General features: G+C 42.1%; 1 protein-coding gene across 1 annotated transcript in view; it reads right to left on the reverse strand.

The window, feature by feature from the left end:
- Positions 1-57: 57 nt before the first annotated feature.
- The window catches only part of ENTPD7 (ectonucleoside triphosphate diphosphohydrolase 7), a 32,346-nt gene continuing 4,635 nt past the window's right edge, over positions 58-27,768 (reverse strand). Inside the window, exons 4-13 of the mRNA XM_004680547.2 lie at positions 17,464-17,669; positions 17,034-17,184; positions 13,068-13,171; positions 11,418-11,474; positions 9,779-9,912; positions 8,063-8,229; positions 6,440-6,764; positions 4,919-5,004; positions 3,467-3,628; positions 58-2,731 (exon numbers count right to left, since the gene is read on the reverse strand). Of these exons, the coding sequence (XP_004680604.1) occupies positions 2,500-2,731; positions 3,467-3,628; positions 4,919-5,004; positions 6,440-6,764; positions 8,063-8,229; positions 9,779-9,912; positions 11,418-11,474; positions 13,068-13,171; positions 17,034-17,184; positions 17,464-17,669 (1,624 nt within the window). The 3' untranslated portion in view covers positions 58-2,499. The remainder of the gene's footprint in view (positions 2,732-3,466; positions 3,629-4,918; positions 5,005-6,439; positions 6,765-8,062; positions 8,230-9,778; positions 9,913-11,417; positions 11,475-13,067; positions 13,172-17,033; positions 17,185-17,463; positions 17,670-27,768) is intronic.

Here is a 27,768-nt window from a genome sequence, read left to right on the forward strand (position 1 = left end):
AAAAAAAAAAAATGGTTCTGAGCAGGAAGTTAATGACTTGTTTCCAGCTAGTGAGATTTCATTTAAAATTTATTAATTGGGAGCAGTGAAAGAACCAAGAGCATATAGTCAAGTTTTTCCAAGGAGCAAAATAAAATTTTTTCCAACTTTTATACACAGAATTCTGAGAAGTCTTAACTCATGATAACAAAAACAAGGCTAGGTCCTATAATATTAAAATAATAAAAAACATAGAACACAAAAACACAAATTAAAATAAATTAAAAGGGATACATTTATATTGAAAAACATGGGTATCCTGAGTTTTCTCAGCAATAAAAACACAATCTTGAAAAGGCTGTCATAATGATTATCATAATGATTACATAATACACAAAAATCTTAACAGTGACACAAAACAGACATTTAACAAGTGGTAGCTATTACTGTAGAACGAAGGTGAAGAATGACTTTGCTAGTAAGTTTTCAAGTTGGACCAGTTACCCTCAGCCCCATGTCAACTTCATTTGCAGCGCTATGAACATGATAACTCTAGCCAATTAGGAAGCTTTTGAATAGATCATTGACTAAATCAAGAATACCAAAAGTGGTATTGGGAAGCCAAGGCAAGGGGATAAGGAAGATGACCTGACAGGACAGGCAAAAACATTGTGATGTTATTTTATTTTTTTTAATAATATAAGTTTATTTTTACATCACTTTGTACATTTTTCCATCTCAGTTGTAATCCCCGTGGGTTCTGATGTTATTTTTAAGCAGCGTTTGTGAGGAGGCCTTGTTCATGTGACCAAAACCAGTCACAGAAAATCAATGCAATTTAGAAGTCTTAAAAATTGAAAGAAATTGCTGTGACGTAAGTTCCAATGGAAAGTAAAATAAAACATTTCCATAAGGACTATAAAACTTTGCAAGATCCATTTTTCTCTAATTTGAAAACAATTCAAGATTTTTTGCCTTCTCCACTACCAACCACAAGTCAGTACACTTATTTTTATCTCATTTTACTTCTAGAAGGCTTTTGATTTCTTTTACTCTCTTTTACGAAGCATGTAATTTCTTTCTGCTCCCAGTAGGGTGTGCTTTTTATTTCACTTTTTTCCCCTTAAACTCCGGGACCTTTCACCATACTCATCTAAGAATTCAAAGTCAACAGAAAGAAAAAGATTGCTACTGGGGCATATTCTTGAGAAGACTGTTCTAGACTCGGGGGGGGGGGGGGGGGGTGCAGCAGTTTTATGGAAGAGAAATGCGCGTCAACATGCAGGCGGAGGGCCGAGGAGGAGAGCCTGTGCAGCCTGGTGGGTGGAGGTGTGACCACCGGCTCTCTCACCTCCAATGGAAATGCTGACTGCAACTAGCTGTCTCTTGGCAAAAGTTCTAAAAGTTGCCAGTTGCCTTATCAACAGATTTCTCTTTTTATCCCAAGCTTCAGAACTTGCTTTTCAGACACCCTAAATGTCTAATTTAAAAAAACCCATTCTTCAGAAAATAAGTAAGAGCTTGGATTTTATTGCCTTGTCCACTCTCCAATACTGTTCTTCCCTTCTTTAAAAACAACCCAAATACATCCCTCCCTAAACTACATATGGATTGTAGCAGTAAAATAAAGGAGCTCTTTGACTCTTCCTTTACACGGATTCATAAAAATAGCCCTAGAGGACAGAGACGTAAAACCAGACAAATCCAGGTCTCTAATCCCCTTCCATCTTACAAGCACAGTTAAGGCTCAAAAAGAAAAATTAATGCCCAAACAGCCATTTGAGGCACATAGAAACGGAAAATATTTCTCTCCTAGTCAAACTAGGCATCAGATAAGACACTGTCACAATCTGCAATGTGCCGTTCACCTGGCAGGGTACTAACCTTTGAAAACCACTCACTACCGTCGCCAACATTGGGCCAGGAGCGTGGACCACACTGATGGCTTCTTTGTCACGTAAGTAAAGGAGCTGTATTATTTTGGTTGCCTGGAAATTCGTGTCTTTCACTGAACTTCACAGATCTTGGATCCCTATTAAAGGCTGTGGATCTCCACATAAATGATCTCTCTGTTACAGAGAAACAGGGACTGCTGCACTTGCTAGAATGCCTTGAGCTTTGTATCAGATGTCCCAAGTTTGGTTTCAACCACGCTGCCAGTGTGCCCAAAGCCAAACTTGATGCTTTAGCAAGGCGGGGAGGGGAGGTCTACATCCCAGGGATACATCAGACCCCTCTGATAAAGGATTTCTTCAATTCCAAAAGCATGCTTCTGTTGAGCTGAGGTTGGTCCCCTTTGTTAGCACCAATCTCTCATTTAGTTCTCCACAGATTAAATTATAGCTTCTCTCAGAGAAGAGAACTTGGAAATTGAGAAGGAATTAAAGGAGATAGTAAAGTAGAAATTCCAAAGCCAAATGTCCACAAGGTCAGGCAAAGCAGCATCTGAGCCAAGAGAGTGAGGGGAATCAACAAGCAGCAACTCCGGGGCGCTCAGGCCTTCTTAGTCCTCGTCTGTGCTCATGGCCCCACCTGGCCCCCGATCATGGGCACCACCTCTTCGATCCACATCAAGTCCAGTGGAGCTGAGGCTCGAGCTTGCCGGCGGTGAATTCGGCGGAGCCGCAAGAGGTACAAGACAATGGCCAGTAGCACCACCAGGATGCAGACGAAGAAGAGATAGTGGTTGTGGACAAAGGAGAGACGGGGCCAGCTACCATGGGCCTGTCGGACTCCCTCCTGACGTAGATCCCTAGGAGGGTTGGAGGTGGAAAGTGGATTAATTTCAGAGAGAAACAGCTAAGCTGATTTCAAGGGACTAGTGGTGATATCCCATTTATTCCATCCATGCAAAGCTGCTATCACCCCAACTTCCCCGAGCACGCAGAGCAGATGAACATCCCCAAGTCAGGGCTGCCAGTGTGCATCCTCCTAGTCCTTCCTTCCTATAGAGAGACCTCATAGGCCTGAATCCTCAAGAACTGGGACAGAATCGAGAGCAGTAAAAATAATGATGATAATAATAATAAGACAAGGTGAGTCATGAATAATGTAAATTCTCTCACCCACACCACTCAGGTTTGGGTGGAGAGCCCTCCAGTTCCCCGTTTCTCTCACTTCTACCACCTGCCTGCTTCTAACGGTCCTGAGTTTAGAGAAACAGGCACCAAAGACTACGACTCCCTCACAGGCTATCTGACATAATCCGAGAGAAGAGCACCCATAATCCGAGAAAAGAGCACCTACAAATTACCCCAGCTGCTTCCCAGCGCCACATAAGAGTAAACTGCAGTAAAACCGCAAAGCTGAGAAACAGACTGCAGGCCCGTAATTCTCCCCCTTTTTTCAGGTCTCAACACATCTGATTAGTAGTAACAGTTCACCTGGTGGTAGAAAGGGGCGTTGGCTTGGGGGTGGGGTCACTTGGAAACCTATTCTGTGCCCCGGCTAACGTCTCCTGAGCTGAGCTGAGGGTGGCACGTTTTACCTGAGTGGCAAGAACCGTGTTTTATACAGAATGGCTCCCAGTGTCCACTGGACCTCCCGGTCATACACCAGCTGGGCCGTCTGCAGGTTTGGGTAGTCGTAGGGAAAGTGGAAGCCTTCATGAAGGACTTGGTACATCCAAGCCGATTTAAAACACTGATACCTGTGTGACCAAGAAATGGTTGACATTACTTTACAAGAAGAAAAACTTGCTTTCCTCAGAGTAATGCTTTCCTTGCGTTTCCTTTACAATGTCCCCAGCAGGTGCCCCAAAGACCTCTCTCTCCCCACCTGTCCTTACTCACCTTCTAGATGGAGCCAAGCTGAGCCTACTTTATCTCAACGTTTACATGAATATGAAAAACTGGTTTCAACAATAATGACACCGTGGCAAAGTTTTTCCTTTCCTCTTCCTGTTTCTTCCCCCAAACACCCTCCTTCCTGTTAAAAGAGTCCTTATCTTCAGCGACCATGCTGACATATCTACAAATGTGATTTCATGATGTCTGGGATTTGCTTCAAAATAACCCGGTTTTGGAGTCCAATCCAATGCCAGCGGCGCAGTGGCGCAACGGCCTCTCCGTACACCCACAGCTAGACTGCAGAGGCCAGGCAACCTCGAAGACTCGCACAAGACAAGTGCGCCTGGCAGGAGCGGCGGGCCGGGGAAAGGCACAGGAAAACTGCCATGGAATGTCTTGCCGCAATGGGCCGGGGAGCCGGGTCACCTCCCCTGTGTCTCCTCACCACCGGGCTCTAGCTGCAGGCTGCGGCTGTGATACTCAAAACACCTGCCTTACCCCACCCGGGCCCATCCCGGACCAGCACTGCGCGTGCTCACGCTGGAGATGGAGCACTTGGATCTTAGGAAAGGTCCAAGCACCTCAGGGGAAGGCTCCAGAGGGAAAAAGCAATTCGCAGCTTGGGACCGTCTCAGCTCTGCTCCCCACCCAGCGCCGCACCTAGTCAGTGCCCAGCCACAGCCTAGAGGGGATGGCAGCCGGAGAGCAGACGCCACCTGCGGGCCAAGGACTTGTCGGGGAGGGGTCCCTGAGGATCCCCAGTGCCCAGCACCGGTGCCCGCTGCACAGTGGGAAGCGTGACCGTGATGCTCACTGTGGCCTCTGGGTGTCCTGCTGCCCCGTCTCCCGCCTACCTGCCTGCCCTGGCCAGCACCAGCACTCCTGCCCTCTCTCCTAGCTACCACTGGTTTCCCTTGGCTTTGCTAAGACAGGCTCGCGATTTGGACCCACAGCCCTCAAAAAAAAAAAAAAAAAAAATCAAAACCTGAAATAATCCAATTATCCTTTAGTATAACATCCAGTCTGTATTGCTGCTCCCCTCGTGCCACTGTAACCTGTCGTCCACATTTGGTTTATTATTTTCTTACATCGTTGCTAACTGCTGCCCACATTTTAAGGCCATGTCTAAGTAGGAAAAGGAAGTTACTTACTTGAGCCGATGCTCATCCGCATGCGATGAGAAGAGGCCGTTCTTGAATCTCTGCGTTAGCACTGACCAAGCCATGCTGCAGTAATCCTGGAAGAGCCACAGAGAAGGAACTTGAAACTGCAGGCCAAGCTGGTAACTCCCCCACAGGCCCAGCTGTTCCACTTCTAAGTTAATTATGGGCTACTAGTTGACAAGAGGAAAACGGAAATGGCGTTTTTGTCCACTGTGCCAAGTCCTATAAAATACAAAGTCCCAGAGCTCAGGCCTTGGGGTGACTCTATTCCCGTCACCTCCGGGTGTAGTATAACGCTGACCTGACTTCAGAGAAGAGTCGGGTGGGGCCAGAATTGGCCACATCAAAAGCCAAAGAGAGCTACATTGCACTCTACATAGGCAGACCGAGCAGATGGAGCAGGATGGTCAAAGGTCGACCACTGGCTTCCCACATTGTGTTTCTCACCAAAGGAATCATCACTTTCGGTTTGTTCAATAAGCTAACACTTCCTGAAAGTCTGCCACGTGCCAGCTGCTACTCTGCCAGGGGATCAAGCAGTGAATCAAACAGACAAAGCGCTCGAACAAAATCACCTGTTTTACCCAGGGAAGACAACACATTAAACGAATAGGGACTTGGGAAAACAATAACTTAAAATGAAAGAAAGAGGTCAGAGGTAGGGAGCACTGGATGCTGGAAAGGGGAGGTGGGGGTGTTCCTGGACAGCAAATACGAACCAGGCGCTCCCAATATTCCTAAGGCCCTGCTGTTGGGGAAACAGAACACGACACATAGTGCTAATATTATTCTGTTGGAAGTCTTCCACCAAGAGAACCCTAGAGAATTTTAAGAAAGCAGAAAGTAAAATAAAAAATGTATGTGAGGACAGACTTCCCATAATTGCCTCTGATCAAAGACATTATGTATGTGTAACAACCACAGAGCTGAATCTAACTCAACACGTGAACTCAGAAAGCTAGCTGAGATTTTCCTGTCCAGGTAACTAATGACTTAGGTTTACACAATGCTTAAGGCTTATGTATATTCTCTAAGTGAATTCTTCCTTTCTCTGCATTTCAAACATAAACAGTGCTGCCACTATCACTGCTTTTTACAACATTTTCCTAATACTCCAAATATCCCACTCTGGCCTTTTAATAGCACAAACGAAAAAGGTGAAAGCGACTCACGCACCTGTATGACATTGTCTAGAAAAGTCCCCACAAGTGGAAAAGCCCAGCGGGGAGATGACACTTTTTGGCTACAAACATTAAATGAGGCTATTGGAAAGTTAGAGGAAATATCACCAGCCACCACAGCAATTCGACCTGCGTGATGATGTAGATGATAGGAAACCTGAGTTATATTAATTAGAAGAATATAGCATGGAAGGTTCCTTGACTTCTTAAAGTTCAGCATTTATAAAACGGGACTGCAGGGCTCCCGAGGAGGACCCAGTGAGCTCACGCACGGAAAGGCCCTTGTACGGTGTTGGGCACAGCTGACTCAGCTTTATCATGGGCTCACCTGAGCGGCCTTGGCAAACGTTGGCCCGTGGTAGCGGCCACCGATGCGCAGCACGTCCTCCGTGCAGTAAAAAAACTCCGAGAAACCGTAGAACTCGCTGTTGTTGAAGTCGATGGGCGACTGGTAGATGCCATTCATGGAGGCCTGGCTGGTGTTGGGGCGAGCCAGCAGGGGGCTCAGCATCGCCCCACAGGTGGCCCAGTCCCCCTTCCCTCGGATGTGCAGGATCTGGTCGTTCCTCTGCACCACGTCGGTGAGCCCCACGGGCAGGCAGGGATCCAGGAATGGGTTGTCAGGACTCAGACCGGTCTTGTGGCCCAGCAGCCTGTCGCAGTGACCGAACACAAGACAACACATGACTACTGCACCCGCCTGCTCCAAGAAGCAGCTAATTTAGAAAGCTGGTCTAAGAGTGTGCCGCACAGATACCTGCGTCCCACATGACACACCTAGAGGCAAGAGCGGAGCACTACATGCAGGGATTTTACGGAGGCAAACTCAAGAGAGCCTAAAGAAGGCAAGAAAAGAGAGAAATGTGATGGCGATCAACTACTAAACCTTACAGTCTGTGTGGCTTCCCTGGAGTGTGGTGAGACTGGTACATGGGTCTGCGGTCTCCAGTCTTTATTCCCACCTGCCTCTTATGTGTGCAAAGATCTCACCATGCTGACTGCAGGTCTCATGTTGTAAACCCAGCTGGAGAAAGTGGAGCTGTAGGGCGGGGGAGTCTCTCAGGGAGGACCCAGGGTTGGGGGGGGGGGTTGCAGTGGCAGTGGCCGGCACAGGGACAGAGCACAAGCCATGCTGGGGCGGAGCTGGGCAGGCAGTAGGTTTTGACTCTCATGGTGGGAGCCAAAACAGTTCCGTTTCTTTAAGTCTATGCTTGCCCTCACTCTTAGTAGTTGAGATTAACAAAACAAAACTTAGGAGACAAAATTTTCTATCATGTGCTCCCATAAGTCAATTTACTGCTGTACAGAAGCTATTACAAATAGGATGGATCGTACCTCTTCAAATCAGTATTTCTGGAAAAAAACAAAAGGGAGGAGAGGGGGGTAACAATTTTATGCAGACCTCTGCAGTCTATCATACTTCCCTTCAGTGTGCCCAGTAACACAACTGTACTAAAAAACAAAGCCCAGGGCTGCAATGGCCTAAGGACTTCGTGCGGTACCCAAGTAATGAGCAATCACTGCAGGCTGGAGAGACACTGGGCTAATTCAAAGCACAATTCTGACTGCACGCCTCCCACCTAGCCCCTCAAAACGCACATGTTCACTGTAAGCCAGCAGATGCGTCACGACACCTCCACGCAGAGCAGCTGCTGAGCAAAGGTCTACTGAGCATTTCGACCCACGCTGAGTTCACCTGACTCGGTCACGTCATGTCTGAAGTGGCACATGGCAAGCGGTCATCACCATAAGCTGCTGTACTTCTGTTGTGAGTTCTTACAACAAACGTGCTCTCACCCAGATCAGGTGAAGCCAACAGGTCCTCTAAGTGACGCTACTCCCGAGCAGGGGTGTTCAGGAAGGAAGAGGTAGAACGTACGATGGGACTGTATTTATTCTCTCTACCCTGATGACATTCTATTTCAACACACAGGCGTCATAACCAATGTACCTGTTCTTGCTAAGAGTTTCGTTGAGCACAAGGTTCTCGTAGCGCTGCCGGGCATAGTTGCCTCCGAAGCCCAGGAAGGTGGTGACATAAACCCTGTACACATGTTCAGTGTGCTGTGCATCACAGCCCAGGTTGAACTCAGCCAGCAAGATCTTCGCAGCTTCTTCCTATAAACAGGTACAAAGGAGAAAGTAAAAGTTAGCTGATTTCTGGACGCTCTGGCAGTCTAACATGCCAGGCTTCTTTCGCTCTGGCTCCTCCTGGAAACAGCTTGGTGAATGCCATTATCATCATAGTGCTAGCAAGCAAAGCCAAACAAAGACATCAAGTGATAAGACTATACAAAAAAAGCATGAACCAGAGACAAAATACCAAACCAAGAGACTAAAACAGTCTGTAAATTTTGGAGAAGGTAAATCATTCCAGATGTCATTTTCTGATTTGCCAGTTCTCTAACATGGGAATGCTCTTTTATATAACCAGGAAAAACACACTTTGATTAAAAACTTTAAGGAAGATAATCATGAAATCTATTCTGTGGCTTTTTCTAAAGCTGTTCAACATCTCTGCCCTTCTGTGGGATGTGGGAGTTGGTGAAGCTCGACACTTCTGCGCCTCCAGTCAGAGGAGCTTTGTCTGGGCCCCGGTGCTGAGGTGAGATCAATCAGAGCCCTCAGTTCCTAGCCCCGTACCACAGTCAAGCCTCCATTTTGTTTTATTTCCTTCACCCTCATCTTCCAAAAGCCATCACTGCTCCTGCCATAGGTAACCCTTCTAATGTGCTTACTGCATAATACTTGTTAGTCTGTATTGCAGCAAAATGGGATTTTTATTTAGAATGTATTTAGTTTACGAAGATGCTATCTTGCCTGGCAATTCCACTCTTATGGATATACGCGTGCGAACAGAAAACTTAGGTCTAATGAATGTTCACAGCAGCATTACCCTTAATGGGCAAAAACTGGAAATATACTAACTGGAAATACCCTAAATATCCACCGCCTGACAAACAGATAAAAAAGATGAATGTGACTCGGTCATAAAAGGAATTAAGTGCTGACACGTTATAACGCTTACAGTAGGTTGCGGCTGTCACGGTTTCCTGGAAATGGGCTGTGTGTGCCGATGGTGACAAGCATGTGGGGCAGTTTCACAAGGCTCATCCCTGCACGCAGTAGGCATGCACAGTGTCGGGCATTCTTTTTAGTCTCTATGATTAAATTTTGCATTCTTTACATCCTAATCTAGAAAGGACTATTAGAAGCACAAGAATGGAGTCATGAGGAAGGAAGAGAGAGTAACGATGTTTATTAACAGTGTTCAGGAACAAGGATGTACCAGATGTGTTGTCAAACATCATGCTCTGCCATTATGTGCATTATCATGCTCAGTCCTCAGGCAACCAGAGACAGGCCGTACAGCTACAGTTGCTAAAACATATTAAACGTTTACAACCCGTAGGTTCATTTATTAAGTGCTTTATACATGCAATGTTATTTCATACTCACAACTCTGTGAAGTAAATACTGCTATTATTCACTTTTTATATATGAAGAAACTAAGACTCTAAGAAGCGACCTCCTCAATGAACACAAGCTAACAAGTATCGGAACCACCATGTGGACCCAGGTAACTTGTTCTACGCCCAAAGACTGCATCCTTCCGTCACAGATGGCGGCATTCCTAGCACCTGAAGTTCCCTAAAAAGTAGAATACCTGCTTCGGAGGAAGGACAGTGGTTGAGGTAGGAACTTCGTAAGCAATTTGGAGAGAGGCTCCTCCCATATCCAGGATCCCCACTGTCCTTCTGCGTCCTGATGCCAATTCTGGGGGAGCTTCAGCATCTGGTTCTGATGTAAATAAGGAAATAGAAAGGATGCAGTAATTAAAAACAAAGTTTTAAGTCAAAAAAGAAAAATAGCAATCCCTTAAACAGAAAGAAATTAACTGTATCGACTGTGTGTTACATTGTCAGTGACTTAAACCTGGACTTTTGACTACATATATATATTTTTTGACTATATATATATATATATATATATATATATATATATCTCCCTTATAGAATATGTCTTAGTAGCAAAAGAAATGCCTTAAATTGAAGTCTAGTAGCTTTATTGGTAATAATAGTGGTATTATTTTTTTAAAACCATTAAACATATACATGGAATAAAGCAAATAAATGTTTTAATATTTAATAATACTTAATATTTTAATATATAAATATATAATATTTAATATTTTAATGTTTTACAATATTCAGCAAAGAGAAAAAATTATATATAGGTATAAAACCAAAGAAATTAAGCAATAATGCTATAATCTTAAATATGACTTGGAAATATACTATGAACACATGCTTTTTTTTCACTTAACTATATATACTTCCTAGCTTTGTCCACTGAAAAGGTCTAGAAGCAGTGATGATGCAACAGCAATCAACACCCCTGATAGCTAGAGTCTCAAAATATCATTTTCTACTAAAAGAAAGCTGGGCTTCTTGAAAAATTGGCTAATACCAGGTCCAGGACAGAAAAGATACAAGAGTTGAGCATGGAATGCTTTGGTGTGTCAAACAGCAAGGGAAATGTAAGACAGTAAATGGAATAACAACTGTTAAAAGGACATGAGAGGCAATATGTAGGTATAATGTAAGTCCCCAAACAATGAGGTGATGTTCAACCATGTTAAAGACCCAAAAAGATATAGTCAACCAAATCCTTAATGTGAAAAAATCATGTGATCAAGTAATGAGGTTTCTTTTTTGCCTTTTTAATGAATAATTTGAAGAAAAAGAGATGGGGTAAAATTAACTATTGAATATTGTAGATTTAAAGAGACATAGCAAACAAAATTTGCTCCATGATGAAATTTTAGAGTCTAATTTGAATAAAACAGCTGCACATAAATATTCTTGAGATATTCACGGAAGTATCTATTGGACAGATGGTTAATACATGATATTATAAACTGTTAGTTCTGTTAAGTTTAAAAATAGCATAGTGGAAACCTATTTTGTTTTGTTTTATTTTGGAACTCAAAATTTGTTAGCGACAATACCAAAACACATGAAGATAAAAGGGTATGTCTGGGGGTTACTTGTGAAAATTCAATAAGAATAAAATCTGTGTAGATTGTGGCTAATAGGGTTCGCATGGGTTCATTTATCATTTCTCGACTTCTGTAAATGTTTGGAAACTTCCAAGTTAAAAAGGTAAAAAGAAAATTAGGACTAGAAAGTGAAACAGTGTAGATCTTTAAAAAGTCAGTAAAACCACTCAAAATTAGCAGTTACATGCAACAAAACCTTTCGTCCTTAGTTAAAGAATTGTCCTTTGAAAGCAATACTACTCACCATCCTCATGGTCAAATCTTCCCAAAACAAAGTTGATTCCAATCCATGCATAAACCCCTAAGCAGAGAAACACAAAAACCCTCGCTTAATTCTCTTCTGCTCTACCATACAGGCACCGCTGCCCACACCTGCTCTTCCCTGCCTTTGCTTGGGGGAAAAAAAGTTACTATAACATTTTACTCCACACTCTCAGTGTATAAATCTAAATTCATGAACCATTTTATGAATCATTTATCTTGTGATGTTTTGCCCTTGGAAAACTTATTTTCATTTTCTAAATTCCTTATGATAAATAGGAATTATAGATAGAAGCAAGTGTCACAGCGCCCTGGTACTGGGCAGGATGGGCGAAGCCGGTTCACGGAGCCTCCCCACAGATGCTGGACAGACACTCAGGAACCCATACGGCCCTTCCTGGGCTCTGCAGGTGGATGAAGCCACACACTGGCACCAAGCTAAAGAACCACCAAGCCAGTGGTGAGTTTCCCATTTCCCCCCCTTCAAATCTTGCCTGGCTTGAAGCACAGGTGGCTTAAACCACAAACCAGGTATAGACAGACAGAACTTTAAGACCATGCTCTCTGTTCCAAGCAGCAGAACACAAAGGTTCAGAGAGTGGGGGAAACCCCTTGCTTTCCCCTCTCCCCCGCCTTTATTTTATTCTCTCTACTGAGCAACCCTGAAGCAGTGGAGGTAGAGTTTGGGAGGTACCTAAAACTCTCAGATGTAAATCCTCTCTGAGCAGAGGAGCTAAATTCTCAAGAGTGGGGCAAGTGCCTAATGCTTTTTTCCTCCCTGTGCCCTCCACCGCTTGGTCCTGATCCCAACACCATCATGGCAATGCACAGCAGAGTGTGCCAATTACAGCTCTGCTTTCTGACCAGAGGACATTTAAAGAGGACTTGGCAGGCCTGAAAATCTTGGGGAAACTGGGCAGGGGAGATAATAAAGTGATATATGAACTCCTGGGGTCACCGCTAAGCTACCCATGCATGGATCCAACCCTGAACGATGTGCCCAAGGTTTTGAGAACTAAACTATGAGATGGATGCCCCATTTGTATGGCTGGAACCTGCAAACAGTCCCAACTGGCAACATGGGACAAATCCAAAGAGTAGCTTGAACAATGAACCAAGAGAATCATGGGCCATTGAAGACAGGTCAGATTCGAGGCCTGAATCTAACAGGCCAACTGTCAGCCAGAGCAAACAAACACACCAATCAATATTCTCCTTATGGTATAAGACCCAGTGTCTCCTGACAGATTATTCAAAATGTCCAGGCTACAATATACTTCCTGGAAACTCTCAGCCCAGAACTCTCTCCCTAGAACTAAAGTGCCCCCTTATTTTAATAATTTGATTTACATTTGAATCTGGCAAGCTCAATATAACTCCCAGATCTATATTTGCAAAACAATGACTAAAGATCCATTATAATTTGCCACTGAATATTAACACATTCTTATAAGCAGAGTTCTTAGGACAAAATAAAAGCAGATATAAATGTATGGTTTCTAGAAGCATCATTCAAAATAGGCCCTATGCTGGATATACAATAACCAAACTGTATAGCAGGATCAGAAAAATAAAAATCAGATAATAAAACACTCCTCAATACTTGTTAGAGCGCCCCCTCAGAGCCTGGTACCTTCCTGCTTCCCAGAGATCACTTCTGCCTGAGACTGAGAAAAGAGGAAGTCAAACTCCAGGGGTAAATCTTTCACTAAATCAGTCAAGATAGCCAGCTGCTTCCTGCAAGAAAGAAGAAAAAATTCCAAAAGTTAGTCATTAAACTCTCTTCTCACAGTAGCTTTAATGTGACCTACCTAGCCTGTTATAACCTTCTCTTCACCTACTTACCATCTTGTCCACCTATTTCTCTTTGGTAACCTCTCTTTGATGCCAAAGGTTTAAACTGCTCCAAGCACAGCCTCCCACTTGAAAGCCAATGCGACAGTAATGCTCTCCCTCTACCTGATGTTATCATACAGTGTGTGAAAAGATGCAGCTGGGGTTCTACGTCTCTCATGGGTTGAGGAAGGAGAAGTCATAGGAAACTGAAGTATAGTTTCATAATCTATAAAATACATTATTCCTCACCACTATGAAAGGAAGCTGTTAAAATGAGGAACACAATCTCATTCTCACTCTTACACAATATAGAAACAATGCCTCATGTCATCACACAAGAAGCACTGTTAAGTCCATACATTTTTATATAATCCTTTATGTAAACTAACAATGAACTTTTTAATCTCCCTTTTCATATTTCAAGGGTTGTTTTTTATTCTTTGTATAAAAGGATTATTACTTGAAAAACCCAGATCAAGATCAAATCCAGATTATAACAACGTGTGGATAACATTTGGAGCTTAGAATCTATAAAGGTATTCTTTCCTCTGAAATCTTATGTTATCAATCTTATCAGAAAAATAAAAACAAAGAAACAAAGTTAGAAGTAATCATGCAAATTCAGAGAAAATTGTGGCTAAAAATCAATTACTTTGGGGCCCTCCCTGGTGGCGCAGCGGGTTAAAGCATTGCACTAAGAAGCTAAAGCCATTTCCGCATGAGTTTGATTCCTGCCAGCCCCGGAGGTGACCACGTGGTGTGGCAGACCTCTCCTGACCCGCCCGCTGCTCCCCTCAGCAGTGTACTTCATCGATCTGCCTGTTCTGCTCCCCACTCTGTCTCTAGTGAAGCCTCTCACCGCCCCTGAGCCTCTGGCCTGTACCCCAGTTCTGTGTGTACAAATAAATCAATCTTAAAAAAAAAATCAATTACTTTGAATTTTTCAAATTATTCCCCATAAAACTAATCTACTAGTTCAGACAGTTGTCAGCATGACTTAGTGAAGGTTTTTCGTACTTGAACGGAATAATCTTCCAATATAAGTTTGTAAAAAAAAATTCATTGTTTTCCACATCAAATTCATGCAATAAGAATTTTACATGGGGAACACCCTATTGGAACACTTCTAAACTACAAAAACAAAAAAAGAGGGCTTCTGGTTTTAGTGACAACATTAAGGACAGACGGCAACATGTACTGCTATTTGGAACGTAAGTTCCAGGTACAATCTTCCAAAGGGCAATCAGGGTAATACATCAAAAGTCTTTAATGTACATAACCTTTGGCCAACCTATTACATGTATAGAAATTTGCTGCAAGGAAGTCATCAGATAAAAATACAAAGAAGAAGAATAATGTAGCATCATCTATTACAATGAAAACCCACAAATAACCTTGCATGTACTAGTGGGAATTGGCTAAACAATTTTTGGTGCTTCCACACAATGAATGGTAATACTGCACCGATGATAAAAAAGATGAGGTCAATTTATAGCTCACATACTGACATGAAGAGATTTGTAATATATTTTGAGTTCTAATAAATTACACAACATTACACATAATATGATCCCAATTCATGTTAAAACAAAACACTTCACATACTGTACAGAAGATAGTAATCTCCTTTTCTAAAAGTCAATCTGGTTGTTCTGTTAAAAAAACTTTTAAGAGCAAAACATTACTATTATAAAAAGCTGGGTAGCTGATTCATTATACCATTCTCTCTACTTTTATATACTTTTGAAATTTCCCATATGAAAATCTTTTTTTAAGAAAAAGATTTATTTATTTATACATACAAGAACTGAGGTACAGGTCAGAGGTGCTGGAGTGGGTTGGTGAGAGGATTCACAAGAGACTGGGGAGCAGGACAGGCATACTGAGTGAAACACACTGCTGAGGGGAGCAGCGGGCAGGTCAGGAGAGATCTGCTGTGTCATGTGGGTCACCTCCCTGGTTGGGGATCAAATTTGTACTACAGTAGCTTCATAGAGCTTCATAGTGCTTTAACCCATTGCGCCACCAGGGAGGGCCCTGAACATCTTTTTTCCTTAAAAAGCTCCTTGTATGTATTACCTTTATAAATTTTTAGTATTTTTTCCCATTACAAAATAGAAAGGAGGTGGAACAAGTTCTGTGAGTGTAGGCCTTTGGCAATGAAAGACAACCTAATAAATTCAAAATACAATGATTCGAAACCATTTTGAATATTGCTCCCAACTGCTAATAAATTAGCCAAGCACTAATTATACAAAACAGGTTCTTGCAAAGAAAACCGGACCTAGGCCAACAACTACAGTTGGCCTAGAGGCAGCAGTGACTTCATTCGTGCAGGCCAGAGCGAGGCGTGGCTCAGAGAGTGTTCAGAGCACAAGGAAAGGGCAAGTTCTTTGAAAGTTCTTAAGATAAAATAACTAGGAATAACCAGAGCTTCCTCGCTGATAGCAATCGCCTTAAACAAATGGGGTAGCATTAACGAGGTGGATTTTGGTGGGTAGGAACTAGTCGGACAGAGGCAACGTGGAGCAGTGCCAGATGAGGCAATGCCCGCCTCGGCTCCAGACGCAGCAGCGGGGCCGACCGCTGCCCGGCTGGTCACCTCTGTCTTTCCGACCTGGATCAGCCTTTCCTCTGGTTCTCGCTGCTCCCTGGGTTGTGAGACCTGAGGCTACTCACAGCCTGAGGTGTGGCACCAGCAATGCCATCTGCACTCTCCCAGGCTTTCCAAAATTCTGGCCCATGACAACAGTCTGACTCATGGGTTGTAGGACTGCAAGGTTTCTGTTTACAGTTGAGGTTTCCTTTAATGATGTAAGGTTGCAGTTGCAACATTTAAGGTTTGGTTTTCTTAAAAAGTAAGTAAAAACACAACAAAAATATTATATATGAGACAAAATATACAGGCATATAGAGGCATGAAGGCAAAATTAAAAATCCAAAGATATACACACAGAGAAAAGGAGCAGGGCCAATGGCTGCATAAAAACACCAGCTTTTCTGTTTCTTTTTTTTTTTTTTCGAAGATTTAGTTATTTATGCATACAAAACTATACAGGCCAGAGGTGCAGGGGTGGTGAGAGGATTCACCAGGGACAGAGTGGGGAGCAGCAGGCGACACAAGAGATGTCTGTTGGGCCATGGGGGTCACCTACGGGGCTGGGGATGGAACATGAACTGATGCTAGACAGCACACCAGTAACCGTGTGCATAAAACAAAGGAAAGAGAGAAGAGGGCTCAGGTGGCAAGATGCCAGGCTGACTGCCAGGGTCTGTGGAAAGGACTGATTGGCTAGGCTGGCAATCTGGTCTATGGCAATGAAGACTTCTTTGCAAGTAACACCATAATCACCAAGAATCCAGACAAACAAAGAGAGCACTTTCCACTAGCCCCCAGTACCCGGGGCCTCAGGTGACCTTCCTACAACCTTTCTGTAGTTATGCGCCCCCTCTAGGTACCTCATGATCCAAATTCATCAACATTACCACTGCTCCTGACCCTCAGTCAACACTTAGCATCATTACAAACATTGCAGATAGAGACTGTTTCTTTGTTCCCAAAGAAACAAATGACATGAAGGCACGAATGACTGATCATGCATGGGGAGGGGCAGCTTTGCTATTTCTGAGCAAGGAGTCTGCTCGTGCCACCTGTCCGTGCTGTGTGGGGTGCCCATTTCCCTCCTTCAGACCAGGGCTTGGAATCAGCCTTTCAACTGTGAGCCACCCATTCTCCTGAGTTTCTTAAGACCCTTCATCTTACCTCTCGGGGAGAAGCCTCATGCCCGCGGTGCAAAGTATGTAAAGTGGGGTCTCCTTGTGCTTCTTCACGGGCACATAAGCAGCAGCAAAGCTCAGCAGAGGACGGAGGTAATCGCTGGCATGTTCTGGAGTGTCTGCCATTGCCGAGATTCCTTAAGTAAAAGAAAACACTTCCTTTAAAGGTCTGCTCACATAGACTCAGAAGACTAGTACTCTACAGCATTTGGCTTATGGTCCTAGACACCATTTGAGAGGAGAGGGTGGCAATGAGTGAGATACTGTCCAGAATCTCAAGAAGAAAATGTTAGCTTTCTCCCTTTTCCTCCCGTCCCCACCTCGCCCTGCCCCCTCCCATCTCTCCCTCCTCCTCCCGTCCTCTCCCATAACTATAGGAATAAAAGCAATCCATAATGAAATGTACTGGCCAGTACCTGGTTTGATTTTTTTAACCACTGGTTGGCTGTTGCGGTCTCTCATCTGCTTGATGTCCAGCAAGTCATGGGGGTTGCCATTATGTCTTGGCCAGAAATAAACAAAAATCCGGGAGCCACTGCTGCCACAATCTACAACAAGTCCGTAACTGAGATTTGGGTCTTCGGTGTCAGTAGCTTCAAGATCCCCTACTCGAGCCAAATACCTAAGCAGGCAAAAACCAAGCATTGGTGTTAAGAAGTCAGGTCCAAAAACAGGCACCCCCTTTTATTCATTTATTCGTGAGTCCTGTGCCAGTAACATGGGTTATGTGTCCTGATCAAGGAATGAGACACTTTAGACCACGCCCTACTGTATAGGAGGCAACAGCTATTTGCTTGCCAACAAGCCACTGAAATTAGATAGCTCAAATACTCCTCCATGTTCGGGGCAGTTCTGAAAATGGCTGGGATAGAGAATTTTTTATTAAGCATTAAAGCACTTCCAGACCTTGGGAAATAACTGGGTTTTGGAGTTACAAGCTACTAAATTTTTTTTTAAAGATTTATTTATTCATATGGAACTGGGGCACAGGCCAGAGATGTGGAGAGTGAGAGGATTCACCAGAGACAGAGAACAGGCAGAGCAATGAAGTACACTGCTGAGGGGAGCAACGGGCGGGTCAGGAGAGGTCTGCCACGGTCAGGAGAGGTCTGCCACGCCATGTGGATCTACTCAGGGGCAACCGGGACTCGAATTCATGCGGAAGTGGCTTTAGCTTCTTAGTGCTGTGCTTTAACCCACTGAGCCACCAGGGAGGGCCCACAAGCTACTAAATTTTAGGGCAGTTTGTCAAACATACTAGGTAACTAAAAGGACCCTAACGATTTCTACCTATTTGGCCTTTCTGCACATAAGCACAAAGAATATTGTGCAATGATTATGACTTAATGTATGTCTCTGGGCTGTGATATGTTTTGCTTTGCTCTTTAAGCCAGAATTGCCTTAAGAAAAAAAAATATTTCATAAAAAATTTATTATGCTTCATATAATCATTTAAAATATTTTATAGCTATAAACAATGTTCATCAAATATGTCAGGGTACAAAGAATAACAATTTAACAATGCCTGTGTACCTAACATCCAGTTTAAAAAGCAAACATTGTACTGTTTAAAAAAAAAAAGGCTAAAAATCCCAAAAGATTACCACTTTGTATTGGAATTTTTTCAGATTCTTATTTCAAGATATCTGACTGACCACTGGAACAAGATGTTGCCATCAAAATAGAATCTCAGCCCTAGCACTTTCTATGCTGTGTGACCCTCAGCAAATGATGTGATTTTGCTCAGGCTGTTTCCCCATCTGTAAACAGAATAGTCAGAGTCCACCTCAGAGAGACAGAGCAAGTCAGCAGTTGGTGAGCACATCATTGCTGGGGAAGCAAGTAACAGCCCACTCTCCGGAGAAAAGGGTTGGAGAGATCAGAGAGGAAAGAAGGCTCAGAGGAAGTAGGTGCTCCCGGGCCCTGAGGCTCCAACTAATATTAAAGCTGTCAGAGAGCAAGGGCTGAAAAACACGAACAAAGGCTTTGGCTGAACGGCTTTTAGCTCAACAGACAGAAAAGGAGAGCACTTTCTTGGAGCCAAGAGGGCATAATGCTTGGTAAACAGATGAAGGTCTCTTTTCTACATGCTTTTAAATTTAAGCAAATACCAAAAAAGCAAATATAGGCTGAGCTAATAACTGAATAAATGCACTGTGGGCCTGGGCAAGTATTACAGCTTATAAGACACCTGCCCACCTGCCCACCTGCCCTACTGACCCAATACTCTCTAGATCTAATGCTATATCTCCAAGAATCTTAGCATGTGCTCCCCTCAGAACTATGACTTATGGAGACTAAAGCTAAAAGAACTTGGGGTGGAAAGGGGTGAAGGCTTCTTAAAAAAAAAAATCAACATCACAAATACATAAGGGGGCCACGCCAGAGAGGGGCTGCGAAGCGAGTCTCATCACCTCCTCTGCAGATTCCCTCACACACATGCAACAATTTTGCCTCTGCAAGCCTCTCACACTGGTCTCGGGAGACTACGGTCTTTATTTTACACAGAAAAGCAAACCTGATGAAAAAAAAAAAGCCTGTAGAAACTGTTCTGAAAGTAAAAGATAAAGCTATTCTACAGCACACAGTGCTTTTTCATTTTCTTTTAAATGAAGAGGTTACACACTGGGCTTCAGTATAATGCTATAATACAGCACGGAGTATGGTGTCAGGTAGAACTTTCTGGATCTGGAATGAGAGTGAGTTATGGGAAATAAAACAGGTGGTAAAAGTCTGTTACACACGTTTATAGTCCTAAAGATTCCATTTCCCCATGCACTTTCCCACTCTAATCAAAGTAATGGGCTACACGGGTCTCAGACCCACCAATGAGCTTCTAACAGCTCACTTCTAGCGCATGAAAGCTGGCAGACATGGGGCTTAGGTTACAGAACTCTCACCAATACTGACCTTACAAGATGCCACAGATACTAAAGAAATAGGCAAGACAATCCAGCCAAGTCCAGATGACTGCATTTCCCATCACAGCAATTTTCTGCCTCACAGATCTTTTTCTGTTTTCTCTGAAAACCATTCCATCCACTTCTCTTTGACAAGGTTCAGCACCTTACCCACTCTTGCTAGATGAGTAAGCTTTTCCTCATGCACTGGTTGTCAAACTTCTGGGCTCAATACCCTTTCATATTCTTAAACGTTATCAAACTCCAAAAAGCCTTTGTACATGGGTTATGTCTATATTTACCATCTGACAAAATGTCAAAGTATTTATTTAGATACAATAATAATCTCATTAGAAGTGTTAACTCACTTCCAAACTAAAGAAGAGCAGTGTTGTGTTACAGTTATTCAAATCTCTTTAGTGTCCAGATTGACATTAGAGAGGTTTTCACATTTGCTTCTGTATTCAGTCTGTCACCATATCAGTCAAACACGGCACATGACTGAAGTATATGAAAATTCAGCTTTACACAGACATGTTGTTGGAAAATGGAAGAGTACTTAAAAAGTCCTTTTAGATCACTATGGGTATTCTTCTTTGATACTAAAGCTTCACAAGTAGAGTTTTTAAAGGTCAGTTTCCATGTGGACTCTAATAACTTAGCACACTCTGACATTAAAACCCATTTTTCTGTTTTCACTTTCAGTGGTTTTGACCAATGCAAGATTTTGTGACATCATATGTTGACAAATACTAGTTCACTGAACTATACAGCTTTTTTAAATGTTGTACATTTCATTGTATATAACAAATTCAATAACATTACTAGCAGTCGTATCAAACAAGTTTAAACACTGTGAATCTATCAAACTCACAGTGGTAGACAAATTTTCCAAACTTCTAATTTTCATTTGAAAAGTTAAATTTTATCAAACAACTGCCCAAGTACTCCTCAAGTCAACTTTAAGTGTTTAATGTATGTCTCCCATTTTTGTCACACAGAACATCAAAAAGATATTCTTAGGTAAAACTGAACTTTTTTTTCCCATTGCACTTGTGTGAGAAATAAGACTACTAGTACAAGATAGTGCCTACATCTTGATTTGTGCTAAGGCAACAGCAGTTTCACCTATTATAGTTTCTGAATTATCAGTGTAAATACCAAGTCAGTGAAAAATACAAGTTACATCACAATAGCCAAAAGTTAGAAGCAACTTCAATTCCATCCTCAAGGAATTCCAATTTCAAGCAAATTAAAATGTGTCCATTGACAAATGAATGGATAAGCAGAATGCAGTGTATACATCGATAGAATACTATACAGCCTTGACAAAGGAAATTAGGCCCTCCCTGTGGCTCAACAGGTGGAAACGCAGCACTCCAAAGCTACGGGCAGCTGCTCCTAGCGGCAGCTGCTTCAAACAAGTTCAATTCCTGGCCAAGGAGGTGACCCACATAGTGTGACAGATCTCTCCTGTCTCACCCACTGCTGCTCTCGGCAGTATACGACATCAATATGTCTGTTGTGCTCCCATTCTGATTCTGGTGAATCCTCTTATGGCCCTTCCACCTCTAGCCTGTACCCCACTTCATATTCATAAATAAGTAAATCTTTTTTTAAAAAAGGAAATCAGATACTTGCTACAAAATGAATAAAACTTGAGGACATTATTTGAGGAAATAAGCCAGTCACAAAAACACAAATACTGAATGATTCCACTTATCTGAGGTATATAAAATAGTCAAATTCACAGAAATAGGAAATAGGGTAGTAGTTCACACTACAAGCTAGGGACAAGGTAAAAAGGAGAATTGCCTAATGATGTAGAGTTTCAGATATACAAGATGAACAAGTTCTAGAGATTGATTACATACATAAAAATAGTTAAGATGGGAAATTTTACATTATGTATTTTTAACACAATAAAAAGAAAGAGGCACACAACATCTCAGTATTATTATGAAAATAGTTTTGCCCTCACAGAATGCCTGAAAAGCCTCAGGGACTGGACTCCCAAGGGTCAGCAAACACTTTGTGAACCAATGTTCTAGCAACCTCCTTTTTCTTCTAACATCCACCATTGCCTCTACCTATTCCTTTTCCTTTGCCTTCTTTGATATGGCTTCCAGCTCTTAAACGCCCTATTCGACCAAACAGACTCTTATGATATTCACAATGAATAAGAAGCCTTAAAAGGCCTCTTCCTTCTGCTCTAAAATGTACTATCATTATTCTTTTACACAGTTTGCTTTAATTCAGTATGAGTCTCTAAGGTTTCTTTCATATATGCTTCTTTTAGATTATCCTTTCAGACTATCAGTTTCCCAAGGCTTTCCAAAGCATCCTGTCAACATAAACAACTTTCCAGCTCAACTTTGCTTTCTCTTCTCTTAGAAGTCTCCATATGTGCATTAGCAGAAAAAAAGTCACCTGACATTAGAACACAAGAGAGAAAGCCAGGACCAGATGCCATTTATGTTATACGTCCCACTGGAGTCTGAACCGTCACAACAGGCAGCAGCAAGTGTCCATTTTCCACATCTTGCACACAAGTCAGTAACTGAGGAACAGTTGTCCCCTCTGTGCTAAGTCAACCCCTATAGAGGAATAAAAGTCCAAGGAAAAATACCCAAAAGCTTTGGGATCCCTCACATCCACCTTCCTAGGAGAGATGTTCACCAGCACACATATTTAACCCCCAGTCCACCCCAACCCCCACATACACGCCCGCTCTCAGAATCAGGTTTGAGAAACCTGATTCTTCTCCAGACATTGCTGAGTCAATGAAAAGAAAGTTACCCATATATACATCATCCAAGTAGAAATGGAAGATAATGGCTTTTTACTGCCATTACCCTGAAAATATTAACATTATTAAGCAATAACTGACCAAACCATTACCTGGCTACAAAATCAACATGAATTATACCACTCAGACAGCATTCAATAATGTGCCAAAAGTCAATTAAAGTGGTCCCCCAAAGCATGGAGGTACCAGCTCTTAGCCAATCATCACCATACTCTTCAACTTCATTCAAAGCTCAAAACCAAATATAATGACATTACAGCCAAAGTAATTGTCTATGACTGATAATAGTAATACATGCCTGGAAGAACAACTATAAGGTTATTTCTTATCTCCAAGCAAGACTAGTCAAAGCAGTCAGGAACACTTATAGCTTAAAGTTCTACCAACAGTGAAATAAACAAGGACAGAGAAGTGGAAAAGGGAATAAATGCAAACATATGCTTGCAATTGCACAGCAAAAATCTCTGAATTGTTCTATTGGACATAAGAACCCTTAACTCCGGCCCTCCCTGGTGGCGCAGCGGGTTAAAGCACAGCACTGAGAATCTAAAGCCACTTCCGCATGAGTTCGATTCCCGCCTGCCCCGGAGGAGACCACATGGCGTGGCAGACCTCTCCTAACCCGCCCGCTGCTCCCCTCAGGAGTGTACTTCATTGATCTGCCTGTTCTGTTCCCCACTCTGTCTCTGGTGAAGCCTCTCACCACCCCTGAGCCTCTGGCCTGTACCCCAGTTCTGTATGCACAAATAAATAAATCTTTAAAAAAAAAAAAAAGAACACTTAACTCCATCTATATATCCTAAAGTTTATTATTTTTTCAAACCAAAAGTAGTATCTCTTTTCAACTTACATTATCATCATTATTATTAGTATTTTGCATAGAAAACTGGGGTATAGGCCAGAGGTACAGGGGCTAAGAGGATTCACCAGAGACTGAGTGGGGAGCAGAACAGGCAGATGTACTGGCATACACTGCTGAGGGAGGCAGCGGGCAAAACAGGAGAGGTCTCCTGCACCATGTGGGTCAGCTCCCTTGTAAGGGGGAACTCAGGCTGTGTGGGTTATAGCACTGAGACTGAATCACTGGGCCTGCAAGGAGGCCCTCTGCTTACTTCAAACAGCACTGGAACCCCTAAAAAAGGCCAATACTAAGTCCACTGCTGATGGAACCTCTCACTCACAATTATTCCCAGATGGCAAAGGAACATGAAGACACCACGTTTCAATAGCTACAAGACACCCCTGAGTCGAGCCAAAAAAACTTCCCCCAACTTAAGTCAGTAGTACAGGTACCAAAAACTGAACACTATTAAACATCAAGATTATAAAAGCAATACACTGAATAAATTTACAAACACACAACATGTGTATACACATGATAGAAGTGCTTCTCACATTAAAAATCGTTCCTAAATTTTAGCAATTTACCCAGCATCCATCCCAAAAGTTCCAAAGGACTTTCTGCAGAGATGGAACCATTCTCCATCTGCACTGTCCAAGAGAATGGTCACAAGCCACATGTGGCCAGTGACTATGTGGGATGTGCTGAGCACAAGTGAGGAGCCACACGAGTTCATTTTAATTTCAGCAGTCATTTGTGGGTAGTGAAGACCCCGCTGGAACCACAGTGTAGACCCTCAATAATGTATGATGATAAGTGAATGTTAAGAGTGAATAAATGAGTGCAAAATATATATTAAGTCTGAAGAAGCTGTTGGAGCACAGCTTCTAATGTACAGCACATGGAGATAAACAGTGGACTAAAACACATTTCTAACAAAAATTATTTGTAAAAATAGCCTTTGCTGGCATGGATGGGGGAGAGGTTACAAAGGAAACCTCTACACTTTCTGCTTCCTTTAGCTGTGAACCTAAAGTGTTCTAAAAAATAAAGTCTATTAAAAAACAGCTCTGAAAAAAAAAAGCTCTGAATTCTATCATTATTAACACCCTATCACTCTTGATTTGCCTTTTCTATCCCTAGTGCTGATATAAACCTCCTCATTCTCCTTCCAAGAGGAGAATATGGATGAATGCTCATAATGCAGACAAAAGCACATGGGCCTCTAAAGTCTGGATCGTACCACTTCAGAAGTGATGTACTAAGTTCCACCAATAGCTGAAAAAATATGAAAACTAAGAATTTTTCAACATAGAAGTAAATCATTTTTAAAAGTAAACTATTTTCATACAAATCAAAATACAAATATAAATTGTGAGGAGTTTCATTTCTAACCAAAGCAATTCCTCTTTTATTGATTCAGAGTTCTATGGGCACATTTCCCAATCAAGGTTTTCCAAGCTGCTTCTGGAAGGATACCTGTAAGTCAGGGTATTCCTGGCAGTACAGAACACCCTTTGTGGGACACCACAAAATACTGTTATCATTGCATCATGTGAATCAAGAACAATTTAATAGGAAAACGTATGACTGCATTACAGGTATATAATATAAAAACACAAACAGCATTTGTCTTAAAATTTCTTCATAAGCAGTTAAATGAAAGCGATAGGTATTTCCATCAATTCCTAAATATTTGTTTAATCATTTTATTATCAGTTAGTGTTCACAGGTATTATGCAATAGCAGCTGGCACCAAGAAGAAAAAATTCCTGTAAGGAAAATTTTGCCTGGTGATAATGCTGCCCATTATCTTCAGTACATATTTGTAGAGCAGAAAAGGGAATCAGAGAACAGGAAAATCAAGATAATTTCAAAGAGCAGTAAGACTAACATCCGTGACGCATCAGGTAGTCCTTGGGTGGTTTTCTCTTTAATCCAAACAAGACTATACAGGAGATATTTTTAACTCCACTTTATACATAAAGAAAATGAACTTCCAGAACCATCACTTGCCCAACATTGCCCAAGTAGCAAACAATGAGCAAATCAGTTTTCCAATCAACCCTCCCACACTACACTACCTCCTTTCCAAACACATGTTAAGGATCCTAAGGTCCTCCTTAACATGAAGTAACAAGCTTTGTAATAACTTTTAACAAAACATGTATCACTGTTTGCCACTGTAGAATATGTATCACTGTTTGCCACTACAGAAATGGTCTGTAAAAATAGTCTGAGTTACTACATCTTTCCTGAATAAATTTCTGTTCTTCTGCCTCATGGCCCAGCTGCCAGATGTGACTAATTGTCATCAGTATGTCCCATCCAATGACCATGACACCCTCCCCGTTTCCACCATTCTAATTTGCTGTGCTCTGAGACAACAGACAGCAACAGACTAATTAAGAAATGTGTTAAATAAAAGCAAATGGGCTCGATGTGAAAGCCTCCCTTATCAGTGAAGTACATGAGTTTTTAGTGAGCAGAGTGCATAAATTCAGTGGTAGCAAATTTGGTTACTCATGGGCCTCTTATCAATTTCTGATCCTTAACTTTGTTCCTGATTTCTGGATGTACAGTTCCTGATATTCCCTGATTCTACACAGCTCTATATGAACTATTATCTCATTGGGAAATAATTTTTGATGATGAAGCCATCTTTGTACAGTGTCTGGCACACAAGTTCTCAACAACCATCTAAACTTCCTAAATGACTCATGGAGGCTGCCATACGTGAAGGATGACCTTTGGCAACATGACATTTTATTCTAGGACAAGAAGCTTTAGGTCGCACAGTTGCTGGATGCTCAGCAAGAGCATTACAGGGTGTCAAGACTTTGATTAGACCACCGTGACAGTGGTCTGTGTGTTCCTTAGTGCTGCAGCAAACTTGTTTTAATTCAACTTAACAAGTTGAATTAATTCAAGTATTTACTGGCTTTGACCACTTGGGAAATAGTGGCAGACAAGAGCCACTGGATCTCTCCCTCCCGCTGCTCTCTCCAATGCATGTTCATCTCTCCATCAGGGCTGCCATTCAAGTTCAAGTTCGGGCTACCATAACCTCTCTATTCAAGTGTTTCAATTTGTCTTCTTGCTTTCACTTTTATTCTTTTCCAACTCATCCTCTACAACATTACCAAAGAAAGCTTACAAATCACTTCAGATCATTTCACTCTTCGAAGCCTACCAAAGTCTTTCCAATACCATTCGTACGTTAAACCCCCTAACGTGATTTAACAGGCCCATCCTGACCTAACCCCCTCATCCTATGTAGCTCACCACTCATTCTGCAGTAGCTGTTGTTTTAGCCATATTAACCTACTCCATAACAGGATCATGCCGTATTCCAGTGGGAAACTGTGCCCTAATCTATCAAGAAACCGCAACAAAACATGAAAGAAACTCAAATTATGAATTTATGAACTTCTTCAAAGCTTCTTATAGCTAACTGTTGACAACTATAGCCATCTATCTAAACAAGAGTTTCCTCTCCGAGAAAAGATGAAATATAAATGAATAATGCTACTAGAAGGTTTGAAAACAAACTTTTTGAGAAAAGGTACCAAAGTCTTCAGGCCTTCATGTCTCTTATCACCTAGCACATTGGAGCTGCTCAATAAGTGTGTTTGTTGAATGAATGAATGAATGAATGAATGAATGAATGAATGAATGAATGAATGGCCAATGTGAATAGGAAGTGAGAAATTATGGGGATGGAACAGAAATATTAGCAAAAGTAGGCTTGTCCTTAAGAGATTCATAGAAAGGGTTGCTAGAGATTTCTGGAAAAGATTTATATCCTTATAAGAGAGCCATGGAAGGTCTGTTTCTCTCTGTAGGATGTAAGTTGAGGATGTATGCAGCTCTAGTAGCTACTAGCTGCTGCTTTGCAAACTTTGAGTAAGCTGACTCTAAGGACAAATAGAGAATCCTATCCTACCAGTCAAAGTTGAGCTTGTGTTCTCTCTAGCCCCTAGACTTCTAGTTATCTAAGTCAATTCACGTTCTTATTAGTTAAGACAGTTGCTTATTATTTACAGCCACAAGCATTCTAGCTGACAGATATCTGAGAAGCAATAAAGAGATAATTTTGAAGATGAGGAACATGTTCTAATGGATCTAATTATGGAATTCCATGGAGGTTAAGCTGGCTAGAATAAAACTA

This window comes from Condylura cristata, unplaced genomic scaffold (assembly GCF_000260355.1).
Source record: "Condylura cristata isolate star-nosed mole 26May11 unplaced genomic scaffold, ConCri1.0 scaffold00011, whole genome shotgun sequence".
Lineage (NCBI taxonomy): Eukaryota > Metazoa > Chordata > Mammalia > Eulipotyphla > Talpidae > Condylura > Condylura cristata.